Consider the following 17,153-nt stretch of genomic DNA (forward strand, 5'->3'; position numbering starts at 1 on the left):
TTGGCTACGTGGGACCAGGCCGCCTGAGGAGCGAGGGCGGGAGTCTCGGCCGGGAGACTTCCATGGCTGTGCTGTATGTTCTGTTGGGCTGCTGCTACAGAGTTAGTCTGAATTTATCTTGGATGCAAATCTATGTAAGATGTATTGGCAACATAAGCAACGCCTATCTGTGTTGTATATTTTAATATGCAAGTGCAAGTACACTAAGTAAAAAGTATTTGTTATTTAAACTTTAAAAGAGAGCGCGTTGCGTAGTTTTTGTACGAGGGAAAAGGGAACTACTGTAATTAAAGGGTCAAACGACCTGGGGAACTAGAGTTTAAATGGGAACTAGAGTTTAATTACCACAGGTGTGCCATACACAGGCCCAAGCATACATAGACTTGACTGGCACAATTTCCTCCCACCCTTAAGGAGCAGGAAGAACCATATGTATTGGACCTCCATAAGTACAAGACAATGGTTGGAGTGCCCAGTTTATGAAATGTCTTATATGCACCATGGGGAGAAGTGACTGTACCTGCTCCTTCCACTGCAGAATGCCAGTCCCTAGTTATGTCAGTGTGTAAACTGAACTTTTGCACCCACCATGCAACACATTTCAGTTATGTTTTTTGGGGGGATTCTCCAAATCTTGGCTGGCCTTGGTAGCTAGCCATTATTTGTGGTTTTCTCAACCCTACCCTGCCTGAGTCCTCTTGCATACTGAGAGTATTCAAGGGAATGGGAGTGGAAGGCCCAGCTATTAATTTTGTAGTGATATTTGCAAGTGTTCAGAAGTAGCAAAAAAAACCCACATCTTGTTGCTTTCAGTCACCTTAAAAGGATGGTATATAGTAGGGTGTTTGTTTGTTTGTTTAATGATTTTTTATTTTTAAAAATGCCCCTTTTTCCAAGTTCCAGAGGAAGGGCAACGGAATAACCTCTCACCTCTTGCCTGGATTTGGAGGTGCTCAACAAAAGCAATAATCCCTAGTTCTGCAAATCCTGGAGCCATGTGTGAGACTGCATTCCTACCAATTCCAAAGTCTGCTGCATATGCCGGAGAACTCAAGGGGAGGATCTGTCTCTTCCATGCATCACAAAAAAGAGACCTCCCATCCCAACCTTCAAATCTGTTTCAAGCAGTAGTCAGCATGCTGTCTCTAGCACAGTGGTTCTCAAGGGGTGTGGTGTGCCACACTGATGTGGCAGGAGAGGGTGGCAAGTGTGCAGGAAGATTTGAGGACAATCAACATTATATTTGAGGAATGATTCATGTTCTTATGTAGCTCTATTGTTTTATAGTTTCTGCATGTCCCGTGATCATATTATAAAGTAGCTGTGTTCTATGTTCTATAAATTAGGCACTGCTAGGAATTCTTTCTTTTTGTTTTGCAATGATTTCTCATCAATAAGAAATCCGGAGGGGCGCAAGCAAATTTTTATTCTGAAAGGGTGACCTAGAGGAAAAACATTTGAGAACTACTGCTCTAGGAAGAACATAAGCAGGACATGAAGGCGCTCCATTAATGTGTGACCCCGTAATTTAAGGTTACCAGACATCCCCTTTTCCGGGGGACAGTCCCCGGATTTACAAATCAGTCCCCATACAAAATCCCTTGAAGTTGAAAAGTGTCCCTGGATTCATTGGAAAAAAATAATCTGGTAACCTTACAATTGACACAGCAAATCGGGGGCTAATGCCCCCAAATGCAACCTTGTCCGATTGTCTCCAAACAGGTGCCAAAGTTTTGTGCTCATTTTGTGCCACTTTGTGCTTCAAAGCCCACATTTTGTGCCATCCCCCAAACTAAGTAATCGACATTCAAACCGAGGTCACAAGTAAATGGCCCCAAACCCAGCCTTGTCTGATTGACTCCAAACCAGTCCCAAATTGTGTGCCGGTACATAAAGGCTACAGCCCTTCACGGTTACTTGCCAGCATATAGTATCCAGAGGCCCCCCCCCCCAACTTGGTTATAATGGTTAATAGCCTTTGATAGACCTATTTGTGTGAATTTGTGACAACCTTTTTAAAAGAGCCAACAAAGCTAGTGACATTCACTATATCTTATGACGGTGAGTTCTATAAAGTCAGGGATGGGGAATATTTATGGCACTCCGGGGGTTGTTAGACTCCAACTCCCATCAGTCCCAGCCAGCATTACCAATACTCAGCAATGATGGGAGCTGTTCTCCAACATCTGGAGGGCCAGAGCTTTCTCATCTCTGTGAACATATTGTGTGAAAAAGATTTTTCCTATTTGCACTTACAAGAAGCCCCCAAACATAAAGGAAATACCTAGTGGGTGGATTTCATGCAGGGTAGAGTTCATTAGAAGCATATCTGAAGATAACCAGAAAGAAGATGCAATAGTTCTCATTTTTTAAATGTCTGAAAAACAACCATTTGTAAAACACACACACACACACACACACACACACACACACACACACAACCAGTAAATTGTGCCTGGCTCAATTTATAAACTCACTCTGGAAGTTAATTCAAGTTAATATAATGAAAGATCTCATGTTGTCTCAGTGAAATGACTCCTTTCCAAAGATCCAACATACCGGTAGCAAAAGGAGATTATTTAGGATAAATTGCTTTAAATAACATTTGGAGTTGTGTAAGAATTCAGGAGCCTATGCCTCAATTCAAAACAAGTTTTGGCACACTTATAGAAGAGTAAGTGCCTATTAAGACAGGAATATGCAGCTGTCCCATTCTGACATCTGGCACTCAGTAGCTGTTATACAGAAGTTCATTTTTGAAAGTTGCTGGTATAATTCAGAACTGTAGTGGAACACATACATTTAGCAGAAAAATTATATTAATTCAATAAACTATATTAATATGCAGTGCAAACATGATGAAAAGAAAGAGGCCACAATCCATTAACATCAATGAACAAATTAATCATGGCTAACTTACTTATTGAGCAAATCAAACTTTCTCAAGAAAGAATCCTAGAATTGTAGAGTTAGAAGGTATCCCAAGGGTCATCTCCAACCCCCTGCAATGCAGGAATCTTTTGCCCCAAAGATCTAACCTGAGACTCCAGAAGCCACTACCAGCCAGAATAGACAATATTGTTGCTAGTTGGGCAAACAATCTGACGTGATATAAGGCACCTTCCTTAAGACCATAAGACTGTGGCTCAGAAAACGTAATACATCAACACAGTCTAAAAATACACTAGTTAAAAGCAGTTAATAAATGGTACAAAATACCAGTTCGTTGAATGTACACATTGGTATATCATATGATTTTTCAGTGGTCACATTACTACCGTGTTTCCCACATTTTAAGACACCGTCTTATAATGATTTTACTCAAGAAAATAAGCCTATGGCTTATTTTCGGGGGGTGTCTTAGTGGTTCCTGCCTCCTCCTGCCGTGGCCGGCGTTGCTGCTGCTGGGCTGGCAGCACCCTGCGAAGTCAGGAGAAGCCAGCCAGACCGCTGGGGGGTTTAGAAAAAACGTCCGGAGCGCGTCCCAATGGCAGTGCTCCTCCTCACCTAATGGCAGTGCTCCTCATGTGCCGCAAAAGCCACTAAACAACTGGGGGGGGTAGAAAGGCAGCCGGAGCGCAGCCCGATAGCAGCGCTCCTCACGCACCACAAAAAGGACACAGAAAGCTGCCGGACAGGGGGCTAAAAAGCAGTGAAGCAACGGCCACAGCTTTAAATGGCTCGCAACGCCCCCCTCGCCGTCGCTAGGGCTGCCGAGGCTGGATCGTGCCTTTCATCCCGCGCCTGCGCTGCGCGCCGGATTTTGCCCAATCCATCGGGGAGCAGGGAGCGCTCAGAATCTGGCAAGGGGGGGGTCTCTCTTCCCATTCGGGCGCCTGAGCATTGCCGCTTGAAAGGCTGGAGGCTCTCGGCAAGGTGGTCTAGAGGAGCGATCGCGGAGCGCTCCTCTCTGCAGCTGCCGGTTGCGGTGGCGGGCGGCAGACAAAAAAAAAAAAGAGGCCAGGCTGCTGCGCTCCGCCCAGCGCTGCAGGGCGCTCCGAGCGCTTGGCGCTGCGGAGCGCTCCTCTTTGCAGCTGCCGGTTGCGGTGGCGGGCGGCAGACAAAAAAAAAAAGAGGCCAGGCTGCTGCGCTCCGCCCAGCGCTGCAGGGCGCTCCGAGCGCTTGGCGCTGCGGAGCGCTCCTCTTTGCAGCTGCCGGTTCCGGTGGCGGGGCGGCAGGCAAAAAAGAAAAAAAAGAGGCCAGGCCGCTGCGCTCCGCCTGGCGCTGCAGAGCGCTCCGCTCTGCAGCCGCCAGTTCCGGTAGCGGGGCGGCAGGCTGCCTCGGGCAGGGAAAAAAAGAGAAGCTAGGCTGCTGGCTCGGGCGCGCGGAGCACCCCGAGCCTCTGAGAGCCAGCAGGACGAGGAGGAGGCTTGCCGGGTCGTCGCCCAGCAGCGCGCGCGGAGCGCCCCGAGCCTCCGGCAGCCAGCAGCAGCAACAACAATCCCAGAGGCTCGGGGCGCTCCGCGCGCGCTGCTGGGCGACGACCCGGCAAGCCTCCTCCTCGTTCTGCTGGCTCTCAGAGGCTCGGGGTGCTCCGCGCACACTGCTGGATGCCGACCTGGCAAGCCGCCTCCTGCTCTTACCGGCTCCCAGAGGCTCGGGGCACTGCACCATGCCTCAGCCCCCACAGCACTGAGCGCGCCTCCTTCGCCTCCTCTTCCCTCAGCGGTCTCGCTCCTAGGAGGTATGGCTTATTTTCGGGGTATGGCTTGTATTTCCTGAACGCTTAAAATCCTGCTATGGCTTATATAATGACTACGTCTTAAAATAGGGGAAACACGGTATGAGTACAGCAAAAGAAATTAACATCACACTTCCTCGTGAAACAACCAAGTGCAACACAATGATGGCAATTACTTGGGTCATGTGATCATGTATCACACATATCATTCTTCAAATCATGCAGCATTACTTCCTATTAGTTTTCCATTTCTTCAGATTAGTACTTGCAAATGAAAATAATGAAATGCAGGAGGCCTTTGCACCATTTCCAGAGTTAAGAATGGAACTATTGCTTTCAACTCAGGGCTACCGCCCCCACCCCCAAAAAAGGAATTGGATTCTGTGTCACAATTCCTTTCCATTCAGAAAAGGGCAGCTCAAGGTTGAAGCTCTGAGTGTCATAATGACAACCTTATAGATATTCCCACTATTTGAAGGATGACTGGATCTCTCTCTCTCTCTCTCTCTCTCTCTCTCTCTCTCTCTCTCTCTCTCTCTCTCTCTCTCACTCTCTCTCTCTCTCTCTCTCTCTCTCTCTCTCTCTCACACACACACACACACACACTGTATGGAACTTCGAATGAGAAACATGATATCTTGCAAGGATAGAAATTGCTTCAATTTCTTCCAGCAATAATACAAAATGAGCAATAGCTTTTCTTTGTGTGTGAAGAAGATGTCAGTGATATTTTTGACTCAGTTTGTGATGTCCACAAAGTTGTGGCTCAGTAGGGTTCTAAACAGAAAAAAAATAAGGATACAGCTGGAATCTTCAAAGGATAGGATAGTAACTGTCTCCCCACCCCAAATAGAACTTCCTTAACGACATACAAAAGCCAGATCTGTTTGTTTACATTTTTGGCAACTAGGTCTACACATTCAGCTCTTCTTAAAAAAAAAAAAGGTAACAAGATGGTCTAGAAGTCTCCAGTTCTGATAGCTGTGAAGGGTTGCCAGAAGACCACACAGGTACCGATAGAATATTTGGATGAATAATAATATGGAAGAATTTGAAGTGGAATGTTCTGTCGGCTGGCAAAGCTACTAGAGGCCTTGGCTCCAGTCTGCAATCTGCAAATCAGAGTGAATCAAACACATTCATGATAGTGATAGTGAGGATTTTAAACATTACCAGAAGAACAGGCAATGATCACTACTTTGCTATGACTGTTTACTGTACTTGATTGTTTAAGGAAAACCTTCTTATAATGCTACAATTGTAGCAGCATGTTGCTGATGCTGTTGGTCTTGGATTTGTTTCAAATGAATCAGCATAGCTACCTGAATTTTTTTGAGAGATTTTACATTCCAGTTCAGTACAGATTTGCTGAAATAACCGGGTTCAGAATCAGTATGATTTTTTAAAATCTAGTCATTTCATCCTGCAGTGTTGGGAAATCTTTAAGTAGAAAATAAATAAATGTATTTTGCAAACAGAAGGATAAAAAGCAACAATAATTTGATGCTCAAGTGTAGTTCAAGTGCTGAAAGCCAGCATTCCCAGAGTAACTGATCATGCACTCTTGCTCCTAGACACAGCACTTTATCCAAAGCAGACACAAAACAAAAACTCTTCACAATGGGCTAGAGACCAGATAACAGCTTCTCTTCCCCACTATGAAAACAATAGCCTGTAGTCACATTTAACTGACACAACAGATCTATTTAAAAGCAAAATTCCCAGGCCCTTTGAATAGGATGAACCTATTCTTTCACCAGTAATGCTCTGAAACAAGGCAAAGATGTAGTTCAGGATCTTAGTTCTACAACCTGTAGTTCAGTTTGTATCTAAAAAACAGGAGCAGAAATTGTTCCTGCCATTGCTTCTACTGCTTTTTGTCAAAGTGGAAACCCTTCCAGCTTCTGAGTTCCCTCCTCAGTCAACACAAGGCACTCTCATTTGCACATGCGACATAAGATGTGCAATTAAGGAAACTCCCACACATTTATCAACAAACAAGGGACACATATAATGCCGAGCATCATAGTACAGTACTCAGTCTGGGACTCAGCATGCACAGCGGCGACATAACATTCTATTCTCTAGCTGTGATGAGGAGATGAGGAGTGGGATGTGGAATTGTCAGCCCCTCTTTTTTCACACACATATTTCTCACCATATTCTTGAGTGCCTTGCCCGAAAGTAAGATGTTTGATGCTGCTGGATGAACATTATCAAGGGCAGGAAGATCTTTTTCAATACTGGTTTTACCACCACTTCCTTCAATACTGCTGGAACGATGCCCTTTGCTCCCCAACCAAATCTAGCCTACCCAGTGCTGGCTTCCTTAATCAACCAGGAAGGGCAAGGATTGAGCATGCCAAGTGATAAAGCTCCCAACTTCAAGAATTCTGTCTACATCCACAGGCTATGCAAACCAAGAAGTATCAATAGAAATGGGAGAAACAGCTTCATCTGGTGCTGCCCACAATCTGGAGTCAAGGCAGAAATGTCTATCAGATATGTTGTCTACAAAGTGCTTTGCAAACAGAGCAGAGCAGGTAACTATCTCCTCTCAGGAGCCACTTGGAACAATTCTGCCAGACAACTCTGTACAGACAAAATGGTGCCAGATTTATTTTCCACCATCGCTGCCATGAGATGAGCTCTGAAATGAGCTGTGGCCCAACCTCAGTCAAACTCATCATGCATTTTCCTTTGCTGGAAAGGAAAAGTTACATTGCTCACAGAGCCTCAGAAAACTAGGGAGCCACATGGGCTCACCAAACACAGAGATCACTCTGGAGTGAACATAGCAACTGCTCATGTAGTTTCCCCATTCCAGACGTTAGCAAGCGCTTTGATGGGACTGCCAACATTACATTGCCCGAGAGCCAGCAGGACTTAATCTGGACTGGATCTAATTTTCTCTAGGGGCAGACTGTTCTAATAAGCCCTCCACTTGGTAAGCCTAAGCCCTGCCAGGCAGAGCTCTATCCATGCCAAGGGCACCACGTCAAGCTTCCTCACCCATGATCACCATCCTGTTCAGAATATACCACCAAATCGAGTGTATGACCAGCCAAATGAAAGAGGCTGGATATCAATCAATACAGATATTGTTGTCATGTAGAGCATGAAATCCTGATCTGCAACAGACAAGAGGGCCTCAACAAGGATGCTTGAAGTTGTCGTTCACATTCTGGTCCTGCAGAGAAGCCCACTTGGAACCCACTGACATGTGGTTGGGAAAATGATGGTGGTGGTGGTGATAATTTATATGCCCATCTGACTGGGTTGCCCCAGCTACTCTGGGCAACTCCCAACAAAAAATAGCAAAAACACAACTCAACACCACACACTAAAAACTCCTCTAAACACGAGTGCCTTCAGGTTGAACATCTTCAGAGGTCTTTTTTAAAAAATCACATGGCTGTTTATCTGTTTGACATCTGCTGGGAGTGCCTTCCACAGGGAGGGCATGACTACCAAGAAGGCCCTCTGCCTGGTTCCCTGTAACCTCACTTCTCACAATGAGGAAACCACCAGAAGGCCCTCAGAGCTGGATCTCAGTGTCCGGGCTGGACGATGGGGGTGGAGACGCTCCTTCAGGTATACAAGGCCGAAGCCGATTGAAAGGAGATAGAGCTCTCAGATGTTGAATCCCTTTATCCTGTAACAAGCCAACATAACTCACACTGCAACACTTCTTGCAACTGCCCACACTCCTAATTGTGCCATCTAGGCCACACACACTGCCAACCCACACCACTCGATCAAAGCAAAGTTTTAGTAAGACTAAAATAGCAGCATGGCAGCACATTACTGAACGTTTGGGGGGGGGAATAAAAAAATTCACCAGGGAGGCCCATTCATATATACAGTATATGCAAAGTTTTCAATAAAAAAAAAATGAAACCACAGATAGATGGAAAAAGAATTTGATGGATAAATAGTGCCTACAAAGCACACACTATCCCTTTTGATAATGGCTTTAATTGCAGAGAGGCATTCATTTTCTCATATTTCTCTTATCGCCCAGGACTCCTCTGTGATTATGTGTTTTGTTTTTTAAAAGTTCTCCTCTGCATTCCTGAGGAAAGCTCTTGAGTTTGTTGATCCTAAACTGGCACTGAATCTGCAGAGGATGTCAACATTCACATTTGTTCAGGACAGTTCTTGCATGATAAGTCTCTTTTCTGTGCTTTCCTCTGCTCAGCTTCAATCGCCCCTTTCAGTAAAATAGAGGCAGGGCCGAAGTAATGCAAAAAGAAGTCTGATTTGCTGGTAGGGACTGTTAATCCACAGTTTGCACAATCAAAACACTATTAGGAGATGAATTTGCTGTGTCTTTCAGAATCACAATCACCAACAGGATGCAAAATAAAGTGTGTAACTCGTATATGAAACCTTTGCATCAGAATGTTCACATGCATTACAAATGCCTCTCTTCCCCATTATCAGCTGTCAGACACTTACAGTACTTTAAAAGCACAAGAGAGGATTAAAAGTGATTTAATCCTAACTTCTAGTTACAGGTAGGTAGTCGTGTTGGTCTGCTGTAGTAGAAACAAAATAAAAAAAAATCCTTCCAGTACTACTGGAAGGAATTTTTTTAATCCTAACTGTTTACCTTAAGAACATAAGAGCATTGTTCTGTGCTTTAGACTCCAAACGATCAGCTGATCATTGGCAGTTCAGAAGGCAGGTGTGCAGCACTTTTGAAATGCTCCCTGATGGGCTGATTGTTGGAGCTTCAGACTGTGGACTAAGTAAACTACAAGCAATAAAGATAAACAATTGAACAGTTAATATGCCATAAAAATGACTGGATTATCTGAGAAACCTTGTGGAATCTATCCTGGTTCTTCTTCAGGGAAGGTTACAACATTAAAACACATCTCTGAAGGTGAAATAAATTTAAAAATTGTCTAGTAGCACCTTAGAGACCAACTAAGTTTGTTCTGGATATAAGCTTTCATGTGTATGCACACTTCTTCAGATACCTTAGTTCTCTACCTTAGGTCTCTAAGGTGCTACTGGACAATTTTTTAAATTTCAACTGCATCAAACCAACACGACTACTTACCTGAACCTCTGAAGGTGGACGAACTACCAAGAAGGCCCCAATGCCAATCTTAACTTTCCAGAGTGTCTGTAAGGAAGGAGGTGATCTCTCAGACATTTGGGGCCTGAGTCATTTAGTGTTCAAATGTGAGTACCTTAAACTGACCACAGAAATGAATTCAGTCAGTAACGAACGGTTCGTTTTTAATTCACCAAAAAGACTGACAAATTAATTTGAGATAGAACCTACTTCTTACCAACTTTTCTTTCTGTTTCCTTAAGGAGCAAGATGTTAGGAAGGATGTTTATCTGGTGCATTTGATCCTCAGCTCCCATTTTCTTCAGTTCAACTTCTGTCAGGTGGAGCAAATCCTGGAACTGGCCCAACAAAAAAGAAGATGGTTGAGAAAATATTTTGTTCATTTTTAAAGAAATAATATTCTTTTTTAAAAAAAAGGTCCAACATTTTATTACAATAAATTAAAAGCCATTATCCAGAACATAATCCCAGAACGTAACAAACACTGCTCATTTTTCCATAGGTACTGCTAAGAATTAACACATAACAAATGAATGTACTGCCAAAATGTGGTACAATGCTATCAAAAGGTTGCTTTTCAATAGCTAATTCTTGTTACTTATTTGTACTACCCTCCTAACCATTTGAAAGCACTGTGAGAAACTCTTTCAGTTCATTATCACTTTTCACTTTTCTCTCTGAGCCTTGTCTCTGAGGATCATTAAAGGACACATTCTTTGGAATTTACTTTGAGGAAGGAGTTCTTAACATCCAGGTCTATTGGGGGGAATTTTTGTTTGTTTGTTTACAAGAACTGGCATCTAAGCTATAGGGCCATAAAACACAGACCACACCATTTAATTACTGTCAGGGTATGGCAAAGAACCACCTGCAAGCAATTTCTATTTTAAATTGTGCCATGATCTGAAAACCCAATTGTTCCCACCCAGCCACCCAGAAGTTGGTGGACTGAACAAAGGAGCTCCCAATTCATTTAGGAAACATCCTCCACTTAATGTTCTTAACCTCCATGACCTGTGAAAAGCTGGAACATAATGATGGACTTGCACATTTGAAAATGTCTAATCATATAGTATGATATTTTACTATAAAACCTTTGTGTGGCACAGGGTTGGGAGCAATCTCAGTAAGGAAACAGCTTCTAAAACTGTAAGAGAGTTCATAGATAGAAGAATAACCTCAAGCACTGAACAAATCCATTGTATCCAGGATGCCACACTAGTCAACCAAGGAGGAACAGTTAATTCCCATCTTCCTACCCCCTCAGGCAAAGGTTCTGGTCTATTTAACTATGAAAGCACTTCTGTTGTGCATACTGTATTATCTTCCAGTTTGCTGTCTGTGTGAACTCAATCTTTCTCTTCTTCAGTTGTATAGTGCAGCCTTTTGTGTGCATCTCAAAGAAAGAAACATGTTCCAACTCAATACTGCACAATGTTTACTGCCTTCCCATTGAAGAATGGAACTCTTTGGTGCGGAGGGATCATTTGGGAACACAGGCGAACTAATACCAGTGTACTGGAATAAGCAAAGATCACCAGTGTTGAAGCAATGATTCTTCAACATCAACTTTGTTGGACTGGTCATGCTGTGCGGATGCCTGATTACAGTCTTCCAAAGCAACTACTCTATTCCAAACTTAAAAATGGAAAGCGTAATGCTGGTGGTCAACAAAAGACTGGCTCAAGGCAAATCTTTAAAAATGTAGTATAAACACTGACAAGTGAGAAACACTGGCCTGCGAGCGCTCCGGTTGGAGAACAGCCTTTACGAAAGGTATCATGGGCTTTGAAGACACTCAAACTCAGGACGCAAGGGAGAAACATGCTAAGAGGAAGGCACGCTTGGCAAATCCATACCATGATCAACTCCCACCCGGAAACCAAGGTCCCCACTGTGGAAGGACATGTGGTTCCAGAATTGGCCTCCACAGTCACTAATGGACTCATTGTTAAAACTGTGTTTATGGAAGACAATCTTACTCAGCTACGAAGAAGAAGAAGAAGAAGAAGAAGAAGAAGAAGAAGAAGAAGAAGAAGAAGAAGAAGAAGAAGAAGAAGAAGTGTGTGTGTGTCCCCAGGCCTGTCTTAACCACATCAAGCGCCGTGGCGCAAAGGTCCCTCCGCTGCCCCTCTGGACTCACCGCGGACGCAGAGGAGGGACATGGCATGGGCGGGCCGGGTGCCGAGGGCGGGCCGGGCTCAGGGGCGTCACAGTGGGCGGGCCAGGCTGCCTGGTCGTCCTCCGGGGCGCCGGCGCCTCCTCCAGTGCGGAGGCCTCTGCTGGGGGAGGCGGTGCCGCGCAGCACTCGGCCTCTCGTCGTCCTCATGCCCCCGACCCAACCCGCCAGGCCAAGGCCGGGACTCGAACCCGCGGCTGGTGGGAGGCAAGGAGCAGGGCGAGTGGGAAGGCGGCCAGGCTGGCAGCAGCACCTGAGGGGCGGCCCACCAAGAGGCGCGCCAGAGACCCCGTCACAAAGGGCGACGCAGCCAATCGTCGTGCCTGGCCGGCACGGGAGGGACAAGGCCAAGCCGGCACAGCCAGGAGAGAGAAAGGGCACTCTGCGCAAGCTCAGGAGCCCCCTCGCCCACCCCGTTGTGCGCCCGGCTCGCCGCTGCTGAGCCATGGCCCCCGGACCACTTCCCTGGCGCCCTCCAGCGCCCGCCACCGTGGTTCACTGCGCCACTAGCCTCTATGGCTAGAATGGGCCTGTGTGTCCCACCCTTCAGAAGCTAGTACTGACTCAAGGCTATCTCTGAAATCATTTTGTTTTTAATCATCAGTATAGACCAGACTACATTTCCCCAAGAAGTCATTGGCAATCTGAACAGAGACAGAAGGGAAGCAACAGTCAGAGGGGAATGGAAGTAGGTGTAAACAGGGGAAGAATATGTGATTATTTTCATTGCAATCACTTATTCTTTGTCTGTTTACACCTATGTCTATTCCCCTCTAACTGTTGCTTCCCTTGTGTCTATTCTTAGATTGTAAACTCCTTGGGGTTAGGATCTGTCTTCTTCCGCTCATTATTTTCTAAGGTTCATGTACATACATGATGCTATATAAATAAGCAAATAAAAATAGCCCTAGTTTATGTACAGCACCAGATGGGCACTGTCCATTGTCTCTCTGTTTGGCAAGGTTCTACAGCTGGGGTGGAGAACCTGTGTCCCTACAGATGTTGTATCATCATCATTCCCGACCACTGACTATGCTAGCTGAGTCCAGCAACGCCTGGAGAACCAGAAGCTCCTTCTACAGTTGTTCTACAGGAGAGGGCAGATAGTGCTGTTAATAAATCAACTCCATTTAACAGATAAAAGCAGATAAAATCTCTCTTGCTCAAATCAATCCTTCTTTCCTGTGATTTTAAAGATGGCAAATTGCGTCTGAATCAGCTGCAGGGCCACCAGAACTCAGGGAAAGTGGCATGAGAGCACACCCTCCCTGCAAACAGCAAAAACATCAAGCCCTAAAACACAAAAATTGTGTCATGGCTACCCTAGCTAGGACAACCACATTGGCAGACATCACACTACAGTAGCTGGATTTACTCACTAATAAAGTTTTGAGATTTTCTTATGGGGAAACAAATGGGAGGGTTACAGGATTTGAATTACATTATATCTGGTGTTAGGGGGAAAGAATGGCATGTACTGATCCTGATTTAAATGCCTACGCTGGAACTGACCACTATTTACATGTGAATAATGTTTGATTTTCCTTATACAACCTGGTTGCTTGAGCTGCTGGGCTTTAAGAAATATGCATCCACCTACAGAAAATGTATTCTGCTCTGCTGCATGCCTCGATATTTGCCTCTTTTGTCCGTTACCCAAGCAAAAAAATTTCTGCCTGTTATGCAAAAAGAGAAAACTAAGGGAATTATGGCTTCTCGGCAACAAAACTACTTGTTCTAACCTGCTTACATGCTAAATATTTAACACACACATTTGCCCACAGGCTGATGTCATATGGTCAGCAACGTGTCAAAAACATGGTTACAGCCCACACTGCTGAGATCACAATTTTTAAACAGACTTGAGGGCTAGGGTAAGCTCAAGCAAGGCATGACATACAGCAGTTTAAAGATTACTCCAAGTACATGGTTCCTTTATTACTGGAAATGTTGAACAAGCATTCAAGCAAGAAAAATGACAGCTCTGTTAGCAATATTTTGGAAGCCACCAAGGATTACAACTAGACCTACAATAGAGGTCTGACTTGAAATAAGGCAACTTCTGATATTCCTATAACATAAAGAAAATTTAGCTGGGAAGTCCTAGGAAGCAAGCACAATTCATTCCCTATAATTCTTCCTGTTTTCTCATCTCCCCTTCCATTTGCATGTAACAATTTCTAGTAGTTCACGTTCATCTTTCTCACTGGGAGGACTTAAGGAAGTCCTAACCAACACTTCCTAACCAAATCTATATATCTGTTCAGCTCGCCTGCCCCACCAGGGGTGTACGATGATGTCAAAATCACAGCCTTTAAACATCACTTCCCTTAAGCCTCTTAATTAAAACAAATTTCGAAAATAAATTACTATGCAGTGAAACCCCACACTAAGCCCTGCAATTCTCTTACCCTTTTGCTTCATCCAAGTTCAGAAAAGTTAAACCTTCCAGGCATGTTGCAAAGTCTACCTTTACCTCAATCATTAAAGCATTTGGGCCTTGATCCAGCAAAACATTTATAGACATGCTTGAAGCTCATCAAGTATGGGGTACTGCTGACTCAGTTGTTCTCAAAGAGGCAAGTAAAATGAAATGAAAGAGGTAGTAGATGCATGAATCTAAGGGAAGCACCAACAGATAGGCATCATCAGAGCTTGCAGAGCTCATTTCAAAAAGGAACAAGCTCTAGTTCAAGTTCAAGGTGTCCAAAAATGAACTAATTCCAGTTCAGATTCGTCCCTTTACAAAACAAACTACTGGTAGTTCAGTCCATGTTCAATTCACAGTTCAAGTCCATCCAAATGATCCTCAGCACCCCCCATCACATTTCGTCCATTCCCAGAACAAAACAAAGCAATATTCTGAAGAGTGAGCAATTAACGCATCAAGTTCTACACAGAGTTATTGTGTCTCTCTATGTGCGACACGCTCTCCAAGAACTACAAGCCTCAGACTTCCTTACTTCAGTTCCTGCTGGTCTTTTCTGTGCACGGGCAGGTAGAGCCACACCAGAACACAGCAGTAGGCAGGTAGAAGGAAGGACAGACCCGCACCATCAGTAATTTAGGGGCACTGAGATAACATTTACAGCTCCCGGGAAAACATTTAAAACAAAAACAAAAACATTTACAGCTCCCGGGAATATGTGTGAGTAAATAAATTGGGGCCTGTAGTTTCCTGAGTTTATAGCAGAATCGACCCTTGGTCCAGGGGCAAGGGAAGAGCAGCTAAATGGCATTTGACCTTATTTGCCAAAGATGTTTTTATTTATATATTTTGTTTTTGCTTTTTTGTTTTTGTTTCTTTTTAATGCTTTTTCTTTTTCAATTTTTTTCTCATTTGTATGGTATTTTCTTGTGAATGTTAAGTGTGATCCTTATAGGTATCAGAAAATCTTAATAAATATATTAAAAAATAAATAAAGAAGCTCAAGGGCAGACAAAGGATTTGGGGACAAGGGTCTTGTGTTTACAAAGTTGCTCCAGGCCCAGATGAATTATGTTTGGGCACTGTATTCAGATCAAGTATATCCCACAGCGCGCTCGCGCTCTCTCTCTCTCTCTCTCTCTCTCTCTCTCTCTCTCTCTCTCTCTCTCTCTCTCTCTCTTTCTCTTTCCCTCATGCCTTGATGCTTTGTGAGCTTCCAGAAGCATTTTGCTGGTTGGAATTGCAAAGCCAGGCTAGGTGGACTTTGGTTTCCTCCAGCAAGGCAGTTGCAATGCTTATGTGGGTGTCTTATCCAAACCTTTGTATCCCAAACCTCCTATATTAACATATTTTGTCTCCTCTCCTGACTATTTTACCCCACACCCACACACTCCTGTTTTATCCAAAGATGTTAATGCCATGTACAGAGCAATTGGATTCAAGGAATTTTACTGTATTTTAGGTTTATTAATGTAAAGCTTATATATATGGCATTCCTTTGAGAATATCTCAGAGCTTACTTGTGCAGCCTGGTCCTAAGTACAGTAGTTACACAGAAGTAAGTCCCACAGAGGATTGCAACCCTCGTGCTTGACAAACACTTGCAATGCAGATCTGCTGCAGTTTGTATAAAGATTTGCTGCACTCTTAACCTCGGGACAAAGAGAAATGCCAAAGGAATTGGAGGATTTACAGAAAAGAGCACATGCTGAACAATGAATGAAATAATAAACAATAGCTATCTAATCTCCCTGGGCCAGCTGCATTTGCTCTGCTATTAATGTGCTAAAGAAAACCCAAAGGCAAATCTAATAAATACAAGAGCTCTGTGGCTAGGCCTCACGAAACTCCGCTTTCTATATATACTTAACTGTTTCGTGTCAATGCTCTGTGGAGCATTTCTTCCCACACTTGCAGCTTTCCATATCCAGAGCAGATAATCTATTTATGTCTATTACTAAACAAGCTGATCTAGCTGTTCACATTTTGCAGTCGGTTCCATGCATTTGAATGGCCATGTTTGTTGTACTTCACAGACAACAATCCTCCACTTCAAGAGCAGTAAGAGAACAAACCTCTAATTGAAGGCATCCTCTGTTTTGGGAATGGGAGATGTTTTTTCATTCCGAGGGCCCCCTTTTAAGCAGCCTTCTGAGGACCACATGTAAGTAGCAGGTGAACCAGAGACAACTGTGGATAGAGAAATGAATATAAATTTTATATTTGTACAGTAGGAGAGTTTCTACACATTCATGTACTCCTCTCTATCCTCCATGCAGTCCAGTAAGAGGCGTTATCAGATTTTCAAGGATGTCATCATACTTCAAGTTTGGGGACACGTGGCCTAGAGAGAGTGGGTGTGGCTTAGAAGGAGGTGTGGCCTGGGGAATAAATAAATAATAGCAACCATGCGACCCCACCAGCAAGGGGTAATGTGTTAACCCCTTCGCCTGCACACTATTTTCTGAGTTGACACCAGTGTTCCAAAGCTGCTATTAGCTCAGCTTAGCAGAGCATATGGGTAACCACATATAACTGTTATGAGTTTGTGGGTGCTAGACACCCTAAATTCCCTGGCTCCAGTAGGTGTTAGAATCTAATCAAGGCAAATGTTTAAATATAAGCCAGGCCAGTTTCCTGACCAGAAAATCGCCTCGGGTGAGAGGCCATTAGGAAGACAAAAAGAAGGCAATGATCCATTAGGAAGGCAGGAAGAGTGGGGGCTTTGTGCCAGAAGGCAGTTGGGTAGGGCCCCTCCTTCGGGTGAGAGAGATGG

At 44.2% G+C, this 17,153-nt stretch overlaps 1 protein-coding gene across 2 annotated transcripts in view; it reads right to left on the minus strand.

Annotated features, from left to right (window-relative positions):
• BCAR3 (BCAR3 adaptor protein, NSP family member) overlaps positions 1–16,732 on the minus strand; it is a 103,335-nt gene extending 86,603 nt beyond the window's left edge. The window contains exons 1-2 of one of the 2 annotated variants that reach the window (XM_088673140.1): positions 16,453–16,732; positions 9,988–10,108 (exon numbers count right to left, since the gene is read on the minus strand). In XM_088673140.1, the coding sequence (XP_088529266.1) occupies positions 9,988–10,066 (79 nt within the window). In that variant the 5' untranslated portion in view covers positions 10,067–10,108; positions 16,453–16,732. The remainder of the gene's footprint in view (positions 1–9,987; positions 10,109–16,452) is intronic. The other variant, XM_088673142.1, reaches the window with a different exon arrangement.
• Positions 16,733–17,153: the final 421 nt, after the last annotated feature.

This window comes from Zootoca vivipara, chromosome 7 (assembly GCF_965207765.1).
Source record: "Zootoca vivipara chromosome 7, rZooViv2.hap1.1, whole genome shotgun sequence".
NCBI classification, from domain to species: Eukaryota; Metazoa; Chordata; class Lepidosauria; order Squamata; family Lacertidae; genus Zootoca; species Zootoca vivipara.